Source organism: Urtica dioica, chromosome 6 (assembly GCF_054948205.1).
Source record: "Urtica dioica subsp. dioica isolate 48M chromosome 6, U.dioica_male_clone48M_v1_H2, whole genome shotgun sequence".
In the NCBI taxonomy this organism is placed as follows: domain Eukaryota; kingdom Viridiplantae; phylum Streptophyta; class Magnoliopsida; order Rosales; family Urticaceae; genus Urtica; species Urtica dioica.
Window position 1 is genome coordinate 41,881,324 of NC_142761.1, and position 21,184 is coordinate 41,902,507.

A 21,184-nucleotide genomic window follows, 5' to 3' on the forward strand; every position below is an offset into this window, starting at 1 on the left:
AAATTGAAATTAAATAATAAAACTCATACCTCCTAAGAAATGACTTCATTTTTTGTTCGAATTGTAACTCTAAATCCTGGATTCTCTGTTTGAATATGCGATTTTGATGACTATCAACTATCGATGTTTACCCCTTTGCCTATTTCTGTGTTCTTCACGATTAAGAGACGGTTGTTTATTTTTTAGTTTTTAAATAAATTACATATATGGCGCGAATGAATAAAGATAATTGGTGTTTATATATAAATATAATAGTCAACGTTAATGAAAATTCAATAAAAAGAATATTCGTGACACTGTTGTCTATTTCATGGTATAATTTCGTCATTTTAGTTAAACAGAGGGTATAATTTCGTCATTTTAGTTAAACAGAGGGTATAATTTCGTCATTTTAGTTAAACAGAGGGTATAATTTTGTCATTTTAGTTAAACAGATGGTATGAACTCGACATTTTTGAAAACCGAAGGTTAAACTCGACATTTCACTAAAACACAGGGGTATAAATGTGTTATTTTCCCTTCTCTAAACGAACAGAAGAAAAAAAAAAGAAAAAAAAAACAACGAACAACAACAACAACAACAACAACAACCACACCCCATCATCACTAATCTCCTCCATCTTCGCTCTTCTTCTTCTTCTTCTTCTTCCTCGCTTACCTTCCTCGCGCGACGTTTCAAGCCACCGAGCTCCACCGCGCGCGCGCTCCGGCTGAGAAAGACTAACGCCGCGAGCCGCCGAGAAAAGACGCTGGAGAACGAGAGAGAGAGAGCGCCGAAGAGTTCGATTTCACGAAGCAAGGTGAGGAATCTTTTTCCTCGAATTGATTTTTGGATTTAGGGTTCCGAGAATCGGGGGTTTTGTATTTTGTTGAGGATTTTCGTGAAATTGATATGCTGTTGATGTTGATGATGCTCGTGCTATGTTGTTTAGTATTTGGAATTATAAATTGGAATTGATTTGTGAGTTGTTCTTGTTTTTTGGCCGATTTGATGAAGCTAGGGTTTATGGATTTGGAAATTAGGGCTTTTTGATTCTGAGAATTGTTTGATGGTTGTGGAGTGATTTTATACTCGGTTCATGTTGAAACAATGATGGATTTCGGATTTTTTTTATGAAGGCTGGTGTTGAATTTCTGTGTCGGCCGTGTGTTGGAAGTTGGATTTGTGATAAAATTTCTTCTGTTAGTCTCGTATGCTTTGTGTCTGAAATCGTTGTTGTTGTCGTCGATTTTGAGTTTCAGTAATGTTGGATTGGATTTCAGTTCGGTGATGATTTGGTTTAACAAGTTGTCTCGTGTTTTTCTCTCGGACCGAGGCTGTTTTTCTGTGTGTATTGGATATGAGATTTGATTGTGAAATGTTGGATTGTTGATTATTATGATCTGTTTGGCTGGAATTGGAATTGGGTTGTTTATGTTTCGGGTTGGTTTCAGTTGGAATTTGAGTCGAACTACTCGCTCTTTTGAAACTCGGCCCAACGAGATGTGTACACCGAATCTGAGAATTTGGTTTTTGGTTTGTGTAACATTGTTTGGTTGTCGATTTCGGTTTGGAATTTCTTGGTTTGATTGAGGATTATGGTTTGTCTTTTTTGTCGGAGTTTCGGGAATCTCTCAGGTCTCAATGAGAGATCGAGAATTTGGATGTTAGGGTTCGAGTCTGAATTTGGTATTATATTTAGACTCGATGCTCGTTTTTGAATTTAGCAGCTTATTCACAGATCGAGTCGGGACAAGCAAAAATCGGCGTAATCGAAAGAATCGAAGCCGGAAAATAGAAAGTTCAGAAAGAGTGTATCCCGATCTAACTCGTGAGTTGTTAATCACTTTGTAGCGTTTAGAACTCTTGAGTTAGATCGTGGATCTAATTATTTGGATATTATTTTAAATAATTGTGAATTATTTTTTAGACGTTCGAGAATTTAATTTCAGTTAATTATTTTGGAATTCTCGGTTTGTATAATTATTCGGATTATTTATTATTTAAAACTCGTTAAAAATAAATTGTTGGAATTTTATTTCGTACTATTTCTTCGGTACGAAAGCGTACGGGTCTTAAATAATGTTAATTTTTTAAAGACTGGGAAAGTAATAAATTAAATTCTCGAACCCCGAACCAACTCTCAACGAATCCCGACAACGAACCTTAATCTCTTCAACATTTCCGAATCAAATAACTAACGAAGTCTCAACTTCGGATTCTAGTTCTCTTGACACTCCAGGACGTGTCAGATAGTCTCAAGAAGCGTGTGAAGCCAGGCAACTCCGGAAGTCAGCAAGTTTTTCATTGAACTATTCCGGATAAGTGTGGAGACCTAAGTCAACTTTTTAGAAATGGAATAATCATGTTTACGCGCATTTTACGTGATAGTAAACAAGAGTAGATGAAAGCCTTAAAAACGAATAATCTCAAAGATTAAGGCTTCGGCCGCTTTTCTTGAAAACTTGGCTCGGGTCTGTCCGATAAGTTCAAACATAGATTTGTGAAACCCAGCCTCTGCTACGTGATATAACTATCCCTTAGTTTTGCGCTTGACCCGTTAGAACGGGGGAGACAGGAGAGCAGTGATCAACTCTCGAATTCGAATCGAGGGTAGAAGTACCGGGAGTCACGTCCCGAGTCTTCAACTTGAAACATTAACGAGCTTCAAAGGGAAATGATAAGTATTTCGGGGTTTAACCCGAGTCGCTCTCCTGTAAGTAGCATAGGTGTGTGCTCCGAGTGCTGCAAAGTACCCAAATCATAATGAACTGCTGTCGGTGGTACCTACAAGTCATTGACTTGTGTCGAAGACTATACCGGTCCGGATGGCGCTGAGTACCCAGGCGGAGGCTCACCGAGTGCCCCGTGTTGCAATGGGACTGCTTCACAAAACGCGAGCTCATTTCCAACTGGAGACTCAAGCGGAGGCCGTTGAGTGCCCCGTGCCGCAGTGGGACGGTAATCGCGAATCGAGAGCTCATTGCTGGAAAAGCTCGACACGCGTCGATGTCACAAGGAAGACGGTACCACTAGTGGATTCCAAGCAAGCGATAAAACTCTTAGGCCTCCGGACGACTGCTGCTCGAAGTCTAAGGCTGGTCTCTTGTCATTCCAAAGGTTATAGCGGGGTGTCAAACCCCAAAATAATATTTAGTTATTAGAAGTTTTTTTATTTTATTTTTTTGGGGTTTTTAAATTCAAAATATAAAGATATATATATATATATATATATATATATATATATATATATATATTATAAACCATAAATTATAGCCATATTTTAAAATAAATGTATATATATTTGTGTACGTTATGTAAATAAATATATGTATAAGTAAATATATATATATATATATATATATGTATATATATGTACATGAATAACATGTACGTGTGATATTAATGCATGTGAATATATATATATATATATATATATATATATATATATCATACTGTAGAAGATACTATTTAGCTTTGCTATATAATATATATATATATATATATATATTATGATAATATGATTTATTCGATAATCTCACCTACAGATGCGTAGGTTTCTTTTGTTTTTGTATAGAATATATATATATATATATATATATATATATATATATATATATATATATATATATATATATATATATGTGGTATGCGTGGGTTTCTTTTAGCTTTTATTCCGTAGGTTTACTTATATATATGTTTGTATGTTTAGATTAGGGTTTTGTCAAACAACTCATTTATTTTTTCCCCTCTATCTTTTTTTTTTTCTCTTCAACCACATAAAATAAAAACCCTAGCCACCCAATTCCAAAACAAAATCTACCATCTTTCAGACTCTAACTTGAAAATCGAGTTTCTCTCTTCAATCATCAAGGTATTCTCTTTAGGTTGTTCTTCTTTGATTTCTAGGATTTTGTCTTTTGAAAGTCGTTTCTTAAAAAGCTTATCGTGGTTTCAAAAATCGTTTTTTTAATCGATTCTTTTTGGAAAAAACTAGCTTTACATGTCTTCTATCTAAATACTGAATCGGAAAATATTTTCAGTTAATACAGAATATTTTATGATTATTTTCAAATCGCTGGGCAGACCAGTTTCAAAGCTTTGACCTATTTCCAATTTTCAGACTTTAAACGTTTACTATGGATTCAAAAATTGTGGTTTTGCGTTGATTCTTTTTTAAAAAATTAGGGTTAAATGTATTCTATCTAATTTCTTAATCGAAATATGAAATACGGAATATTTTATTATTATTTTAAAAACGGTGCGCAGACAGTTTTTGGCAAAAATTTTAAAGTTAGATTTTAGCACTTCTTTTATTTTTTAATAAATAGTTAAAAATGATTTTGGCCGTGGTGCCTTTACAAAAAGTGATCAAAATTATGTTTTATACGTACTGGAATTTTTTTACAGAAGTTTTATCAGAGTTTTAGTTTTCACCGAAACCCTAATAGCCAAGGGTATTTTGGTCATTTCACGTTGAAAGTCGTTTCTGGAAATTTTCAGAACCAAAAATATGTCTTGAATCCTTTTCTCAGCTGATCCCGATAGTCTTTCCCGATTAGGTCCCAAGCCTTTTAGAGCGTCCAATTCGTTCGACGGTCTACGATCGTAACCTCCGTTATCCAGGTGAGAATAATCTCACTACAACACGGATTTGTTCGAAAATAAAATTAGCGACTATACGATCTGTTTTAGTTGTGTTATGTGACTTTATATGTTTGATTGTTTTGATATGTGTGATATGATGATATGTTATGATTCACTTAGGCATGTTATCTACAATATGTTCTTATTCTAAGCATGTTATCAAGTATGTCAATAACTTATGTTATTCTTGCATTTGACGTAATCAAGTAATAAGTTTAGCAAGTAAATTAGAGGGTCGTACCGCCTCGATCCAAGGAGGTAACTAGAGGATCTTCTCGAGCCGAATCAAGGACTCACCTAGAGAATTTCCTCACAAGTTTATCAGACAGATGGGACGTTCTATGGGAGGTTGCAGCCCTATAGTTCGTTACCAAAGTGTACACTGAAATTGGTACGACTACTCTAGGGGACCCCGAATTAAAATATGTCAGACTTTACTTTTTGATATCATGTGTCACCATTTAGCAAGTGAAATACCAATATCTGTTTATGCATATTTATTGCTCTTGTTTTGTGAGTATAGTTGTTCTCGCTGAGCGTTAGCTCACCTATGTATATGTGACAACCCGACTTTTCGGACCGTCATACTAAGCTTAATTCTTTTACTTAGAAAAAAAAAATAGTGGATAAATTTTTGTTTTTTAAACATCGTTTCATATATTTATAAAGTTTGGACTTTAAAATAAAACAATATTTGACAATAACCAACATTTGAAATTTTACAAAAATATTTGATGAATATAAGAGAAATAATTAATTCGGAATTCCAAACTAAAGTAGATGATTGGGATATTCAACGGAAATAAAACCATAAGAATTCAACTTCAGTTTTGCAAAACTAATTAAACTTGGAAAGTATCTTAAGCATAAAAATCTCGAACCGAGTGTTTAGAAAATTTCGTAGCGGAAGTCTTTTAAATAAGTGAGCGGAACCACAACCCAACCCCTTAGCCATCGAACGCCGTTGATCCACCCTCCTCACTTGTTCATTTGTTGCTTACCTACAATACGGACGAATACACATAATGTGAGCTAACGCTCAGCGAGAATAACTATGACTCACAAAAAGAGATGAGTAATGCTATGCATGACCGATTAATTAGTGTTTTAGTTCTAACGGTGTCATGGTCTTTCGTATCATAAATATTATCATATTTTATTCGGGGTGCCCCTAGAGTAGTCGTACCAATTTCAGTGTACACTTTGGAAACGAACTACGGGGCTGCGACCTCCCATAATTCGCACCATCTAATAAACATATCATATGAGAAAACTCCCTTTATGAGCCCGTAGGTCGGCTCGAGAGAATTCTCTTAATACCTCCGTAGCTCGAGACGGTACGACTCTCAACTTATCTTATCACTTGATTATTTGCGTTACATACAAAGATGACATATGACATAAACATAAATAAAACATGCTAATAATTAGAACATGTTATGCCAAAGTTGTACTAAACTCATACATAAACTCATCATAACCAAACATGACATAATAATCACAAATCACTCAATAACATATACACGCACATAAGAAATATCACACAATCAATCATATAACACATATTAACCAAATCAGATCACACACTCATCGTAATTAATTTTAAGCTAATCCGTATTGTAGTGAGATTATTCTCACCTTGTTTCGGAAACGTGCGACTTTAAACTATCGAACGATCGGAAAACGTATTTGGTTCGGGACCTAAACGAAAGAAAAAAAAAATAAAGCTTATCACTAACTATCTCTGGTACTCTTAAAAAAAAACATACAAGGCTGCTGGAAAAAGAATTCCAGAAATGAAAAATGGACATGAAAAGACCAAAATACCCTTAATCCTAAAGTATCGGGGAAAAACGTTTTCTGGAAAAAACAATTCTGAAAAAATTACAGAAGCTAGAGAATAAATAAATGAACGTTTTCATCTTCAGTGGTGTTACCAAATTCGGATTCTAAATAACATAACTAAATTAAAAGCATAAAATGTAAAAAGACGCTTTAAAAAAACTTCTAGAACCTATCTGCGCACTGGTCCAAAATTTCAGTTTAGAAATAGTTCTGGTAATTAAAAACTCATCAAAATTTTATCATATAATATAAACATATAAAAGTATCTTGTATAAAAATATCATTCCAAAATACATCTTCTAGTTATTTTAAAAAAAAACAAGACCTTGCTGATTGAATCCATGTACAACTATATGCGCACCGATGGTAAAATATTTTTAGAATAAAAACGGTTTATCCAAAAATCATGAAATTTTAAACATGTATCAATAACATCTGAAAAGTTCATATTTAAAATTATTGGCTCAAAATAAAATTCGTAGCTATTTAAAACAAACACATTTCCTTACTGCCCTGAAATGTGATGAAATCAAAACGTATTTACTTTAGAATTCTTTAGAAATAAACATAATTACTGAAAAGAAAATACCAAAAACAATGAGAGATAAATATTTTCGAAAATACCTTGAGAGTTGTGAAAACCTTGTTGGAAAAAATAGTCCTAAGGCTTTCAAAATAGAGTAGTAGAAACTATAATATGGTGACTAGGGTTTTTTTTTTTTTTTTTTCTTGATAGAAGAAGAAAAAGAGAATTCGTAAAGTGTCTGAGGAAGAGGATGAGAGAAAAGAAATTTTGAATGTGTGTGTCATATGATTTGAAGAGAAAAGAGCTTTGAAACAATTTCTAACGTGCCATATCAATCTCAATTGGAAAAAAGATCATATTCCATTATGGCATAATCAAAGCCATTTATTAACCACAAAACTTGCTATTTTTTGTTTTCTCTTTTTGAATTCCTTACGTTGACATAATATATATAGAGTAACCAAAAATCTAAATATAAAAGGTAAACACGTGATATATATATATATATATATATATATATATATATATATTTATACATATAATAAATGTATAAACTGAACATACTAGCTTATACTAGAATTACATATATCAACAATATTATACATATACATATATACAGTTTTTTTTTATAAATCATGATAAAAAAAATTATGAGATTCAAATTTATGTCGTAGAGAAATCATCTCCCGAACTTAAATTTGAAGTCAGCACAACAATTAGAGAAAAAGAAAACATACATAACACCAAGCCATATAACTCAAATAAGGGTTTTCCCACACAAACAAAATCAAATTTTTTTTTAAGGTTAAGATTCGGGGTTTCACAGTATATTCGTTCGTGTTGTAGGTAAACAACCTATGAGCAAGTGAAAAGGGTGGATCAGCGGCGACGATGGCGAGAGGGTTGGGTTATGGTTGCCGTTTTCGAAAATAAAAGACTTCCGCTTGCTTTCAGTTTTTCAATAATCCAAACCCAATGTTTTATTTTTCATGGTTTTAGTTATGTTTTTCGATTCCGTTAAAGGTTACGACTTTATTTATGATATTTATTTACAATGGTATTTTTGGGTTTTAATTTTCGATTATGCAACTTCGACTTTTTGGTTGTTTCGTTCATCAAGTTTAAAATGAAAATTTATTTTTAGGTTATGAGTTTTCAAACTTTATATTTTAAGTTATGTTTTAAAAAAAATTGACCTCAACTTTTCTTAAGTTTTAAAAAGTAAGATAAGTAAGACGGTCCGAAAAGTTGGGTCGTCACACGGGGGATGTGTGTAGCCTTGCGGACGATAAGTACTAGTTAGAGTGTGCACACATTAGTCATGCTCTAGAACTAGTTATATTTGCATCATGCATTCTTATGTGCTTGTTTGCACGTCACATGATATCACATGACATAAGTTGCTTTTCTTTCTAAGTTAGACTCCCACTTACTGAGTCAATCGACTCATAGTTTTATGACCCTTAGTAATGTAGAGAAGGGCAAGGCGGCGATGTGAATGAAGAATCCGAAGACGAAGGCCGGACGTCTATCTCTTGACCTATGGGCTAATGGGAACTCACCCGGGATCAACCTATTGTATAATCGTATTTTGTTGAACCCCTTCTGTAATCTACGCTCCTAAACTATCCCATGTATATATACGTAAAACAAGGAGCTTGTATATATATAAGAGTCGTTATAAGACTCAAGGTTCAGAAACGAAAAACGAAAAATTCCCCGGGATTTTCATATAACCACTTTTGTACTTATGTATTATCGTACTTTAATTATGTTTAATATAAGTATCTATGGTTATGATGTTTATTTATTTTATAATCTGTTTGATATTATGTATGATGTTGTGATTATATGATATACGACTTGACCAACGTCGCGGCTCGTGACATCTATTATTTTCATTTTCCTTCAAATATTTCCTTGCATTTTCAGGGTCTCTAAACATACCTTTAATTCATAGTTTGTTTTTTTTTTTTTTTTTTTTTTTTTTTTTTTTTTTTTTTTTTTTGGTATTACATATAGATGCAAACATATAGACTCAGCTTGTTAAGATAAGTTGCCAAAATCATGATTTTTTTTTTTTTTTTGAAGATTGAGATTAGAACCCGAAACAGAAAGGAAAGCGACACTGAGAGATGTCCTTGCAAATTGCAACCAAAGGGCAATAACTATGAAAACTCAAATGTTACTTAAAATATCATAATATTTAAAGCCTATAGTCACACTCTCACTTGCATGCAATGAGTGAAATAAGCCATCACCAACAATTTCTCTCTACAATCATATTATAAACAAGAGAAATTTACTTACACATCAACCACAAACCCTATTGTCATCATCCTGACCCGCTCAGACTCAAAGAGTCTGGGCGCGTCAGGACGCTGAGAAAACAGATATCCGCACAAACTCGGATATCCATTTCTTCAGAGACCACGAGCCACTTGGCTCAAAAATTCTTTAAGATTGGCCGGGGAAGACCCGCCTTCGAGTAGAGCCTCGCGGGCCAAACCCTTCCATTTTTCCGCGTTACGCGAAAACTCTTCCACGCCGAACACCGACTCGAGACACCTCTTGATCTCGTCCCCCTCAGCGACCCCCGTCCCATCCTCCGCGTGCACCCTCACCCCGACCTTCCAATAGTCCTCCGCCAGCTTGGCGTTGGTGAGCTGGTCGATCCGCTGCGGGAAGCCCACCATAGGCACCCCCGCGGCCAGGCTCTCCAGCGTCGAATTCCACCCGCAGTGCGTCACGAAACACCCGATCGCACCGCTCTCCAAAACCGCCACCTGGTCGCACCACGGCACGATCACCCCCAACCCCGCCACCTCATCGACCCACCGCTGACGTGGCATCTCCCCTCTCACCACCCACACGAAGGGCCGCCCGAATTCCACCAACGCCCTCGCCACCTCATCCGTCTGCTTCTCCGCCAGAACCGACAAACTCCCGAACGACACGTAAACCACCGAACCCTTTTCCCTTTCCCTCAGCCACTCCATCGCGTGGTCCGGTGGACCCGCCCGCGGAGGATCCGCCAGCGGGCCGATCCCGATCAGCCTCACTCTCTTGCTCCTCATGCACCGCAGAGCCTCGGGCTCGAGCGAGTCAAACGTGTTGACTAGCACCGTCCGATCAGGACGGTGCTGGTCAACCGCGAATCGGCTGAAATCCTCTCGAAAGTATTTCGAATAGTGGGCTTGCGAGCTCGAGGCGTCCATGAAATCCGGGAGGTCCCGGACGGAGAGGTCGACGGGGAGGCCGAGGGGCTCGAGCTCGGTCAAGACCTTGTCGTAGTCTTTTCCGGCGAAACACTCGTCGATGAGGTCTTCGTAGCCGTGGAAGTACGCGTGGATGACGTCGAAGACCGTGGCGGCCTGGACCCACAGGAGGACCGCCGGAGTGCCGAGCTCCTCCGCCGCGCCGGCGGCCCACGTCACCACCGGAGTGTAGACCACGCACGAGAAGGGTTTTCCGGCGAGCTTGGCCTCCGAGATGAGCTCGGCCACCGCGCGGGACCCGCGGGAGCGGATCTCGGAGTCGTAGCGCTTCCCGTCCCCGCCGGATAGGAACTTGTAGCCGGAGTCGTGCCCGTCGGAGAACGGGGCGAAGGTGACGCCGGCGGTGACTCCGGCGGCGCGTGGCTGGACGATGGTGCGGTGGGAGGAGATGGTGGTGGAGAAGGTGACGTCAGCTCCGGCGGCGGCGAGGCGCTCGGCGAGGCGGAGGGAGGGGTTCACCATGCCGTGGATTCCGAAGGAGACTACGAGAACGCGCGGCGGCGGTGCCATGTGGCGGCGCGTGAGTGTAATGGTCTTCGGAGAATGTTTTGTGATGCTTTGATGGATATACGATATAATCTTGTAAAAATATATAGTGTGTATTGCCAGTATTGGACGTGTGTGGTTTATAATATGTGGACCTATTGGGTTTGGGATAAATATATATATATATAGTTGTTTGTAAATATTGTGTCTGAGTAGGTGACGTGTGCTCTGACGATTTCGTAAATGACGTTTGGATTTTATATAGTAGACTACGTTTGTGCTTACCGAAAGAATCAAAACCCACATGTTTGAGATCTTCGTTTTGTTTAGTGCTAGCTATTATAGTAACGACAACGTGGAAATGAGGGATCTCAAACCTACCGAAAATTTTAGGTACTTAGAGATGTAGTTCACTTGTAATATAAAATTATATTGAATCAGTTTTGAGAGACTCTTATTAAACTCTTAAGTCCTATATGTACTCCATGATATTGATTAGGAAATTCTTTTGACCTTCGACCCTTCTGTCCTCTACAGCAAGGGTTTATCATCGAATCAGGTTATCCATATTTCATTTCAATTCATTTTGATATTACAAACATTCGCTTATGGGCATAAAACTCATACTTTACAATGTAAAAAAAAAAAGAAAAAAAAAGGGATATAAACACCAACGAAATTATCATGATCAAACCAAAGACTCTCTGATCCGACATTAATATAAGTGATATTGAAATTGAGACGTCTAAAATTGGCTCTTGTTTTTTCCGTCGCACTCTATTTAATAATCCTTCAATGACCATGGTGGAGGTCATGGGATGAAGGGAATCATTTTCTTCCCACTGCATCCATACATTTTCTTGAACACGAGTCTCTATCGATAACTACTTGTGTGAAACCCGAAAAAAAAAACGATCTGAAGCTCGAAAAATGATATCTTTTGGTCTAATCTATATTTTATAGGAAATGAGATGCTCGGAACAATAAAAATGGTACTGAGAATTTCGGTAATTATTTTCCGCGAGAATTGCAGTCCCATTTTTTTCCTACCAGGGATCCCATTATTCATTACCTTATATTTGCATTGCACTAAATTCTCTGCCTAATTGTAAAATTATAACAAAAAATTGGCTACGTAAGCCATCTAAGCTATAAGAATTGTAAATTAGCCAACCTTTGGTAAATAATTTGTAAATAGCCAACTTGCATACGTGGCAGCCTATTAACTACCTAAAATATATGTTTGGTTGTGTTAAATAAGGTTTTTATTAATCTGTTAATAAGTTTACTTGGCTATTTACAATAAATTAATCAAAGGTGGACTATATCTCAATCCACTATATCCATGTGGCTATATAACTTAATAACCCAAATTAAAATGGTCTTTAAGTGGTATATATAATCATCAATACATACATTGAACTAAACTATAAAAGTTGCAAGTGTATTTGAATTTCACATGTTATACTTCTCTTCATTTTTTTTTATATCTAAAGTTTGAATAATCTTTTATTCTTTATTTTTCATGGTAAAGTTTAAATTTTATTATTAGTTATATACTCATATTTACATCTACGTTTTGTCATTTAGTCAGTCTCTTTTGTAAGTTTTTTATAAATAGTCATGACCCATTATTTACACACGTAAATTGAGAGAAATATTTTATCTCACTTCCTGCCCAGCGTCATTATATATTATTACTTAAGTCTTAAAGTAATTATTAATTCGAGCAGTTATAATATTGACTATTTATATGCTTTTTTTATTGCATGTTAATAACTATTTAAGCTCATCTAATGTTATCTATCGTTGACTATTTATCAAAAACTTATCAAATATTGGCTAGTTAGCAAACGTTCAAGTCTATGTTGGCTAATTAGCTAATTATTTATATTCCCTATATACTTGCATTAATTTTGAAGAAACTAACATAACAAGTAAAAAAAATTATAAAAACACTAAAATCGCACTAAACGGTGCTTAAATAGAGATCTCAGTCATGTCACGTGTGTAAATGGCTACTGGGACAAATGCTTGGAAGGAAAAATGGTTTATTTTTATTTATTTATTTTTTTCATTTTTCAGATGGTAACAAATAACGGGACTTCCTTGATGGAGATAATCTGCACAATTGAGTGCAAGGTGGGAAAATCAGCTAGACACTTGCTAATTAAGCCTCAAACCTCAACCAAGATTATACTTATTTTTTACTTCATCTGATTCCACTACCCAAATTTTTGTACTTTCTAGCTTGGAAGTCAAAGAAACAGACAAATGTATCTAGATCCTCAGTTGAACCAGCAGTTCATATATTGTCAATTTGTGCCTGATCACCTTCAGAATGGAGAGTTCAAACTGTCTAAAATGTCTCTCATAGACATTTATAGTCCATTTTGAGGGGGAGCATTGAAAATTGAGTTACCTTAGAGCTTAAGTAATTAGCTCGCTGTATTTTAACTGTTAGCTACACTGTTTTAGTTGTTTGTTCCATTTTATTATTAGCTTACTTTGACTAGTCGACCAAGTTCACCTGTAAATAATTGCTGACTTGGTACAGGTAGTTAGTTAAGTAATTATGTATATATAGTTGGTAAATGAGTAATAAGAAAATTCGCTTCCCAATCATCATTTATGCTCACCAAAAACTAGGTCAAATATGATTTTGTTTTTCCTTCTATTATCAGAGGTCAAATATGGTTTTAAATCCTTGTTTGAATATTTAACATCGACGTGGAACTCTCTCTAAATTAACATTGCCCAATTGTTGTGATTTTGACTTATCAACATAAAAGCCACAATTTTTAACACCTATGTCCATATTTGCAATTTACAAATTAATGAGAGGCCAAACTGAACATTGGCAACCAACCTATAATAATAATAATAATAATAATAATAATAATAATAATGATAATAATAATAATAATAATAATAATAATAATAATAAGAGTAATTTAGCAAAATAGCCAACTTAAACGTTGAGAATTGCTAAATAGTCAAGGTTTGATAAATAGTAGGTAAATAGCCATTTTTATATATTTACAAACGTAAATATCAAGTAAATAGTCACTGCCATATTAATTCACGTCATCATTTATGGTTATTTATTTAATATTTATCAAACCTTGGTTATTTAGCAATATCGAACGTTTAAATTGGCTATTTTTCTAATTTTTTGTAATAATAACAGGAGTTTGGTCTCCTAATCGTGTTGTCGAATCCATTTGTGGAGAACAGTTAGGAAAAAGTCTACGAATTGGAAGACTAAACCCTTCCAAGAACGCTTCTTTGGATTCCAGGTACGATTCAACTTTGATTCTCGTTTCATTGCTGTTGACTTATTTTCTTCTCTGTTTTTTTTTCCCTTACGAATGTAGTTTCAATCCGTAGGATTTTAATCCCATGTCTAATTCGGAGAATAGAAATAAGGGTGGTTGTCTTTTCAGAGATCGGAAATTTGGGAATTGGGATGTACTGTGACTTTTATATCAATGGGATATTGAATATTATGAGAATAATATTAAATCAGCTTGATTTGGTGTCTCTATTTATCGTATTTCTCCGAAGCCTCTAAAGAAAGCTATAAAAAATGAATCAGAAACTTCAAATGTATGGCACAAACAATTGAGCCGTATAAAGAATGATTTTTCCTTGATTTTTTTTTTTTTTTTTTTAATGTTTGTGATTTTTATGAGGATTGCTTGATTTCTGTGTCAAATATGTGCGTTTCATGATTTTTTTGGACTGAAAATATGTCCTTCCAACGTGAATTCGCATTGAACCAATCTTCTTGTTTTAGTGAGTGACGAAATGATTTTTTAGTTGTATTAAATCTTCATGTTTTTCTGGGTATTGAGTTTTACATTTTGAATAGCTGGTTTAATTTTATTTTTCTGACAATATTACTCGGCTTAGAAACAGAGTTTGAACCGATTCAGCTAACTGAAGTTTGAGTAAAATTCGATTCGTTCGGGTCTTTAGTAAAAACCGAACCGAACTGAACCACAAATCACCAAAATGTAACCGTTTACTATGAACATTTTGTAACAAGTTTTATAGAGAAAGAGACCCAAGAACAACCTATCTTTTCTCCTTTTGCAAATTTTCAAATTTAAAAAATCAATAACAAAAGTTAAATCGATATTATGCTTGTCTCTTTGATTGATCAATTTTTCATTTTTCTTTCTTTAGGAATGGCCATTGTCATAATGGGTGTGAGTGGAGCTGGAAAATCGTAAGCCTCAAGATCAAAGGTTTTTTTTTGTATTTTAGGAATTACAAAAAAGTGATGAGATATGGATTGTGTTATAAAACAGAACAATAGGTGAATTATTAGCAAAGGAGAGGGGTTTTAGTTTTATTGATGCAGATGATTTTCATCCAGAATCAAATAAAGGTATCATCTTTTTTTTACCTTTGAACTTCATGTCATAATCTCTTTAGCCTTGTTACATCACTAACCTTTTTGTTGTTGAATAATAGAAAAGATGCGAAATGGCGTACCTCTCTCTGAAGAAGACAGGATTCCATGGCTCGAAACGCTTCGAGACAATCTCAGAGAGCGTTTGGAAAAGGGTATTTCCGTGGTTCTCGCTTGCTCGGCTCTGCAGAAGAGGTACAGAGAAATTCTTAGATCCGCCGATCCCAATTACGAGCCCGAGAGCTACGCGAGCCTTGTAACGTTCGTCTTGCTCGAATCCGGCGCTGACGTTCTAAATGCTCGGTTGGATCGGAGAGCCCGAGAGGGCAAGCATTTCATGCCATCTTCGCTCTTGGGGTCGCAATTGGAATCGCTTCGGATCGATGAGTCAGAAGGGATATTTAAGGTTGATGCTACGCTGAGCCCGACGACTATAGTAAAAAGTATACAACAATCATTAATACTTTGATGATATTGATTCCTTAAAGAAGCTACCAAAATTGGTGTAGTCACCAAAGAAATGAAATTGAACTATTTATGAAAAATACATCATGTTAAACTTGATTTGAATAAAAAAAAAAATTATCCACCTAAATGTGCATGTATTGAAGTTTGAATACGATAAAAGTAAAGTGTATGACAATAGGGTTATAATATATATATATATATATATATATATATATATATATATATATATATATATAATATATATAGTGGAAATTCTGCCGAAATTTTGATAGAATTTGTAATCAAATGGTCTAAAATAGCTAGTTTTCTCAATAATCGCAATTATCTGACATTAAACATCAAAATAATGTCATATCTCACTCTTTATCTTTCTCTCAAGTCTGGTTCTCTATAAATCTTTCAAAGTTCAATATTCAACTTTTTTCTAATTTGATTTGTTCTTTATGTTATGTCAATATTGGAGCATTAGCTCTGTTTGAGGCTTAATCGTTGTACACAATAGTCTGTTAGTTCTGGTTGTGTCGTTTTACTTTACTCATTTTCCTTTGTATTCAAAATGATAAGTCGTTTTGTTTGGTCTGTTAGTGTTAGTCGTTTGCTTATTGTCCATATAAGCAGATTAGTCTGTAATGTTTCAATAGAAGGCAATATACACATTTGGCTCTCGACTCATTCTGAGAGAGAGATTTCCCAAATTCGTTTCTACTTCGTATCTAAACTTGGAATTGCAATAACAAATGAACAGTTGAACCATCAAAGCGTTTTTAATATCGTAAGTCATAACGGAAATTTGAGACCTATTCATAGATCGAAATCCATTCTTTCTTTTGAGACTAGTTTAAGGTAAATTCTACCATAGACTAGTTTACGCAAGCCTACAATTTTCCACGTTCCAAATACCCAAGACATCTACCATAGATAATACAATTCAACATAAATTCAAGAAGAGAGACAAGTAATACATGGGCAGTCAGTTAACATGAATACCATTAAAGATACAGTAACCAATAATAATAATATAAAAAAAAAATCAATCTTTTTTTTTTCTTCTTTTTTTGCTGAAAATAATAAATCAATCCCGATTCCCCCTTCCTTATACGGTGTCCAAACCGGGCCCTATTTATACAAGGCTGGATTTAGACTTGACATACGAAGTGATATATTGAGCTTCTTAATTCTTAGTCTTCTTGGATACCTCAAAAAAAAAAAAAAAAAAAAAAAAAAACTTAGTCTTGGAATGATTATAACCGCGACTATTTTTTTGGCAAATTTACATAGCACTTACTCTCTAACGTATCAATTAATAAATCGTTTCGGGACTGTATTAAGCTTCTTTGTCCCCATAAAAAAAAAACAAATTACAAATAAAATACTGACGTACATGGATCAGTAATAACTTACAACGGCCGAATATTACATCTTATCCATTTTATTTCTCAATTTAACCCATTTAAAAAAAAAAAAAAAAAAAAAAAACAGATATAACCTTAGCACTACTTTTATAAAACCTAACGTAAATGAATGAATAATAATAGTAAATTTAAAGTTCTTCACAATACTTGCACAATTTGTTCTCTCTCTCTCTCTCACGTCATTGTCACCCCATACACAGACGTACGTGAACGAAACATAAATAAGTTTCAGCCACCCATAATAATAATAAAAAATAAGAAAACCAAACACTCGGTGTCTCGGTCCATAATTACTCCATATAGCCATAATGACACACCAACCCGATATCCTCACGCGCATCCACGCGCCGCCGCGAATCCTGATCGCCGCCTTCCCGGCCCGAGGCCACATGAACCCCGCCCTCGCCCTCGCCGACTCTCTCTCCCTCCTCGGCTGCCACGTCACGTTCCTCACCACCGTCTTCAGCCTCCGCCAATCCGGCAGGTCCGCCGGCGACGGCGCCGCCTCCGCCTCCGGCGGATGCGTCACGTTTGTGGCGTTCTCCGACTGCTGCGACGATAAGGGCTTCCCGAAGAACTGGGGTTGGGATGATTTCGAACGCTTCAACTCCGAGCTCAGACGGGTCGGATCCGAGACCCTCCGCGAGCTCGTCCGGTCGGGGATCGAAGATGGCCGGAAATTCAACTGCTTAGTGTACACTCTCATCATGCCGTGGATCGCTGACGTGGCGGCGGAGTTCGACGCTCCGGCGGCGGTTCTCTGGGTCCAATCCGCCACGGTCTACGTCGTCCTCCGCCGCTACTTCCACGGATTTCGAGAAACCATCGAAGACGTGTTTTCCGATCCTTCTCGTCGGGTATTGAGATTCCCGGGGCTTGATCGGATCGAGTTTTCCGCGGAAGATCTCCCGACGATCCTCAAACCGGGCGGGCCGCCGGTGATCGAGCACTTCCGAGAGCAGTTCGAGGCCATCGACAGAGACCAAAGACGAGCTAGGGTTTTGGTGAACACGTTCGACTGCCTCGAATCCGAAGCGCTGATCGCGCTCGGCCCTGATGGGCCGAGCCTGATCAGCGTTGGACCGCTCGTCAAGAACAGCGACGACGACGACGACGATGCCATCAACGTAATTCAGAAGTGGCTCGACGAGAAGCCGAGAGGCTCGGTGGTGTTCGTGTCGTTCGGGAGCGTGGTTAAAGTCTCTACGGCCCAGAGAGAACAGGTCGCTCGAGGCCTAGCAGGTCTGGAGCGACCTTTTCTCTGGGTCGATCGAGAAGAAGAAAGAGAAGAGAAGCTGATAGGTCAGCACGGGATGGTAGTGCCTTGGTGCAGCCAAGTGGCGGTGCTCCGCCACGTGGCGGTCTCGTGCTTCGTGTCGCACTGCGGTTGGAACTCGACGTTGGAGAGCTTGGCTTGTGGAGTTCCGGTCGTGGCGGTCCCGCAGAGCGTTGACCAGACCACGAACGCGAAGCTGGTCGAGTGTGTTTGGAAGACCGGACTGAGAGCTCGGCCGGAAAAAGACGACGGCGTGGTCGACGGAGATGAGATAAAGAGGTGTTTGGAAGCGGTGATCGGAGACGAAGGGTTTGCGAGGAACGCCGTGAAATGGAGAGATTTGTGCAGAGAAGCCGCCGAGGAAGGTGGGTCTTCGGCTCGGAATCTTAGTGCCTTCTTGGCCGAGGTTTCCACGGCTTAATCTTCTTCTTGAAAAATAATTTCAGTGAGTTCTTGATGAAACTTTTTAGAATGTTTGTATTTGTGTATGAGATTCTTGAGACGGTCAAGATTAATCAATTATGTTTGGATTTTAGTTATACAATCGTTGTTTCTTCCGTTAGATATATATCCTCGCTCACTGAGATTTATATCGTCTAATTTTGGATACTAGATGCCAATTCTTATATAAATTAAATAAAAATTTATACTGTCTAGACCTCTATGCTCTATGTATAGTAAATTTGAAAGAGATGATTATTTAGACATGGGTAAACACTCTTTTCTTATACGTTGTTATATTTTAGATTAACTCAAATTAATAAATAAATAAATAAAAAACGATAAAGTAACATGAATCTAGTAGTAATATACTAATATTTATGTCGAAAACCAATTTTTAAACTCTACCTTTTACCCACTTGAACCTTTTTGTTTTTAGAATTCTAACTATTTTTTTTTTAAATCCTCAAATTAAACTGTTACCCACTTAACCCTATTTTTTTTTTTTTTTTTATTTCTTTACCTTGGAACATTGTTGGGAAGACAGTACGTTTACATGTTATTATTATGATCATACTCTTTTTGGACGGTCAATATAAGGTGAAAATGAAAAAGTAAGTCGTGTTCAATTGATATCCGGTAAAGACATTGATTCGTCGCTTAATAGAGACAAAGAAACTCAACGTGGATGTGATTTTGTAACGTAGCTCAATCGAAGCACATGTAATGTGTGGTTAGACTCTGATGAGTAACAAGATAAGAATTATTGGGGCAAAACGTCATTTCGTCTTTGTAGGGTCTATTTGCTATCCATTTTCTATATCTTCATCATACCAAATGGCCATCACTATAATTATGTTTGGAGACCAATGTATACACTTAATTATAATTTCTCATTATTCAACTGAGATTACAACATTCAAGTTGTTTCATATCATAAAGTTGATCATGTAGAACCCGAAAAATTAGATTTTTTTTGTCCCGTTTCATATTTTGTGGAAAATAGGACTCTCGGAACCTTAAAAAAGATATTGGAAAACCCTGAAACTATTTTTCACGGTACCAAAAATTCCCGATACCATATTTTACGGTTCCGGGATTCACGAATTTCTTATATCTTTTACTTTAAACATGAATGCAATTGAAATAAAAAAATCCTTTATTTACATTTAAAAAAATACAACTTAAAAAATGGTACTAAATGGTGCTAAAAGAGGATCCCGGTTCCGTCCTATTTCTTGGATGATTTCGGGACAAAAGTCCCGCTACCACATTTCATAATATGGATTTCTCACACGGTATCAATAATACGGGAAATTGGGTCCCGCGAGATCTCATATGACCAGTTTAGTTTGATGTATTTCTCTGCCGGAGTTTGGAGTTCGAGGTGTCACCTTCGATGTTCCACTTTTGGAATTATTCATTGTCGGTCATAAGCTCGGCCAACCGAGAAACCTTTTGAGATTATATTAGAATCATGATAACCTAAAATTTTATAGATCAAAATCCAAAATTGCTTATAGTTTGAAAATCATGACTATTTATTGATAAATTTGTCAATAAATAGCTGTGTTTATTGACAAACATGTCAATAAATAATTGTGTTTATTGACTTGATCATAATTTTAGAATTAGAAATAACTAATAGATTTTGGTAAAAAAAAAAGTTTTAAATGGTCATAATTTTGGTTTAAGCACAAGTTTTAAATGATCGTGATTTTGTGTCAAGGAGATGCGAGGAGTGTGGATTTCGGAAATTTTCTTGTGATTGTCGTTATGAACATTTCGTGTTCCTATAGAGGAGTGGGCTTACGGCCCCATATTGATGGGCCTAAGACTTTACGCTTCGGGCCGTGACCTTGTCCTCCATGAAGAATATACTACACGAGATAAACTCGAATATGGGTGATCTAGCAACGGTTTAGCTTTATGTTGAATAATTAAATTTTCTTGACCATGCTTGATTTGTAGAGAACTTCGATTGGGACTACTTTTAGGAACTCAAAATCCCTACTTAGTTGCATGGTGGCTTAACTATCTATCTTCTCGTAGAGTAGTGAGCATGAGCCGAGTGCTAAAATTTTTGTTTATTATATAAGGGAAATTATCACTAGGACTCTTTTTTTTTAATCATATTTACCATTTTCTATAAAATAAATAAAAATTATCAATCTAGGAGCTTGACTTTCTTTTTGACTTAGTTTGTCTCCAATTAAATGGAATTGGAATAGAGAACTATAATTCAAGCTAGTCGAATGAAAACATTTAATGATGAATTAATTAATGTAACAAGTTGTGACATTAGTTCTTTTTTTTTAAATTTTTTTATTTATCAATATGACATTAATTCCGATAACAATTTTTTTATTTATCAATATGAGTGTCTACTTGGATTTTTGGGCTTA

General features: G+C 36.3%; 2 protein-coding genes, 1 long non-coding RNA gene and 1 pseudogene across 3 annotated transcripts; 3 read left to right on the plus strand and 1 right to left on the minus strand.

The window, feature by feature from the left end:
• Positions 1-741: 741 nt before the first annotated feature.
• LOC149394273 (uncharacterized) lies at positions 742-8,667 on the plus strand. Its single transcript, XR_016299870.1, has 3 exons — positions 742-800; positions 7,845-7,975; positions 8,474-8,667. It is a non-coding gene; the product is annotated as an uncharacterized LOC149394273 (long non-coding RNA).
• A 467-nt stretch (positions 8,668-9,134) lies between these two features.
• Positions 9,135-10,875, minus strand: LOC149394274 (phloretin 4'-O-glucosyltransferase-like). The gene has a single exon (XM_089616301.1). The coding sequence runs from the start codon at positions 10,784-10,786 to the stop codon at positions 9,422-9,424; it is 1,365 nt and encodes a 454-aa protein (XP_089472427.1). The 5' UTR covers positions 10,787-10,875; the 3' UTR covers positions 9,135-9,421.
• Positions 10,876-13,946: 3,071 nt separating this feature from the next.
• On the plus strand, positions 13,947-15,771 carry LOC149394275 (P-loop containing nucleoside triphosphate hydrolases superfamily protein). The gene is made up of 4 exons (XM_089616628.1): positions 13,947-14,061; positions 14,954-14,996; positions 15,079-15,158; positions 15,245-15,771. The coding sequence occupies exons 2-4, from the start codon at positions 14,956-14,958 to the stop codon at positions 15,649-15,651; spliced, it is 528 nt and encodes a 175-aa protein (XP_089472754.1). The 5' UTR covers positions 13,947-14,061; positions 14,954-14,955; the 3' UTR covers positions 15,652-15,771.
• Positions 15,772-17,151: 1,380 nt separating this feature from the next.
• On the plus strand, positions 17,152-19,066 carry LOC149394276 (UDP-glycosyltransferase 75C1 pseudogene; annotated as a pseudogene).
• Positions 19,067-21,184: the final 2,118 nt, after the last annotated feature.

Bases quoted from the DNA above. Each gene is read 5' to 3' on its own strand.
- LOC149394274 (XM_089616301.1), bottom strand. From the start codon at position 10,786: ATGGCACCGCCGCCGCGCGTTCTCGTAGTCTCCTTCGGAATCCACGGC.
- LOC149394275 (XM_089616628.1), top strand. From the start codon at position 14,956: ATGGCCATTGTCATAATGGGTGTGAGTGGAGCTGGAAAATC. The intron at 14,997-15,078 runs GTAAGCCTCAAG...GTTATAAAACAG, and splicing joins GTGAGTGGAGCTGGAAAATC to AACAATAGGTGAATTATTAG. The intron at 15,159-15,244 runs GTATCATCTTTT...GTTGAATAATAG, and splicing joins TCATCCAGAATCAAATAAAG to AAAAGATGCGAAATGGCGTA.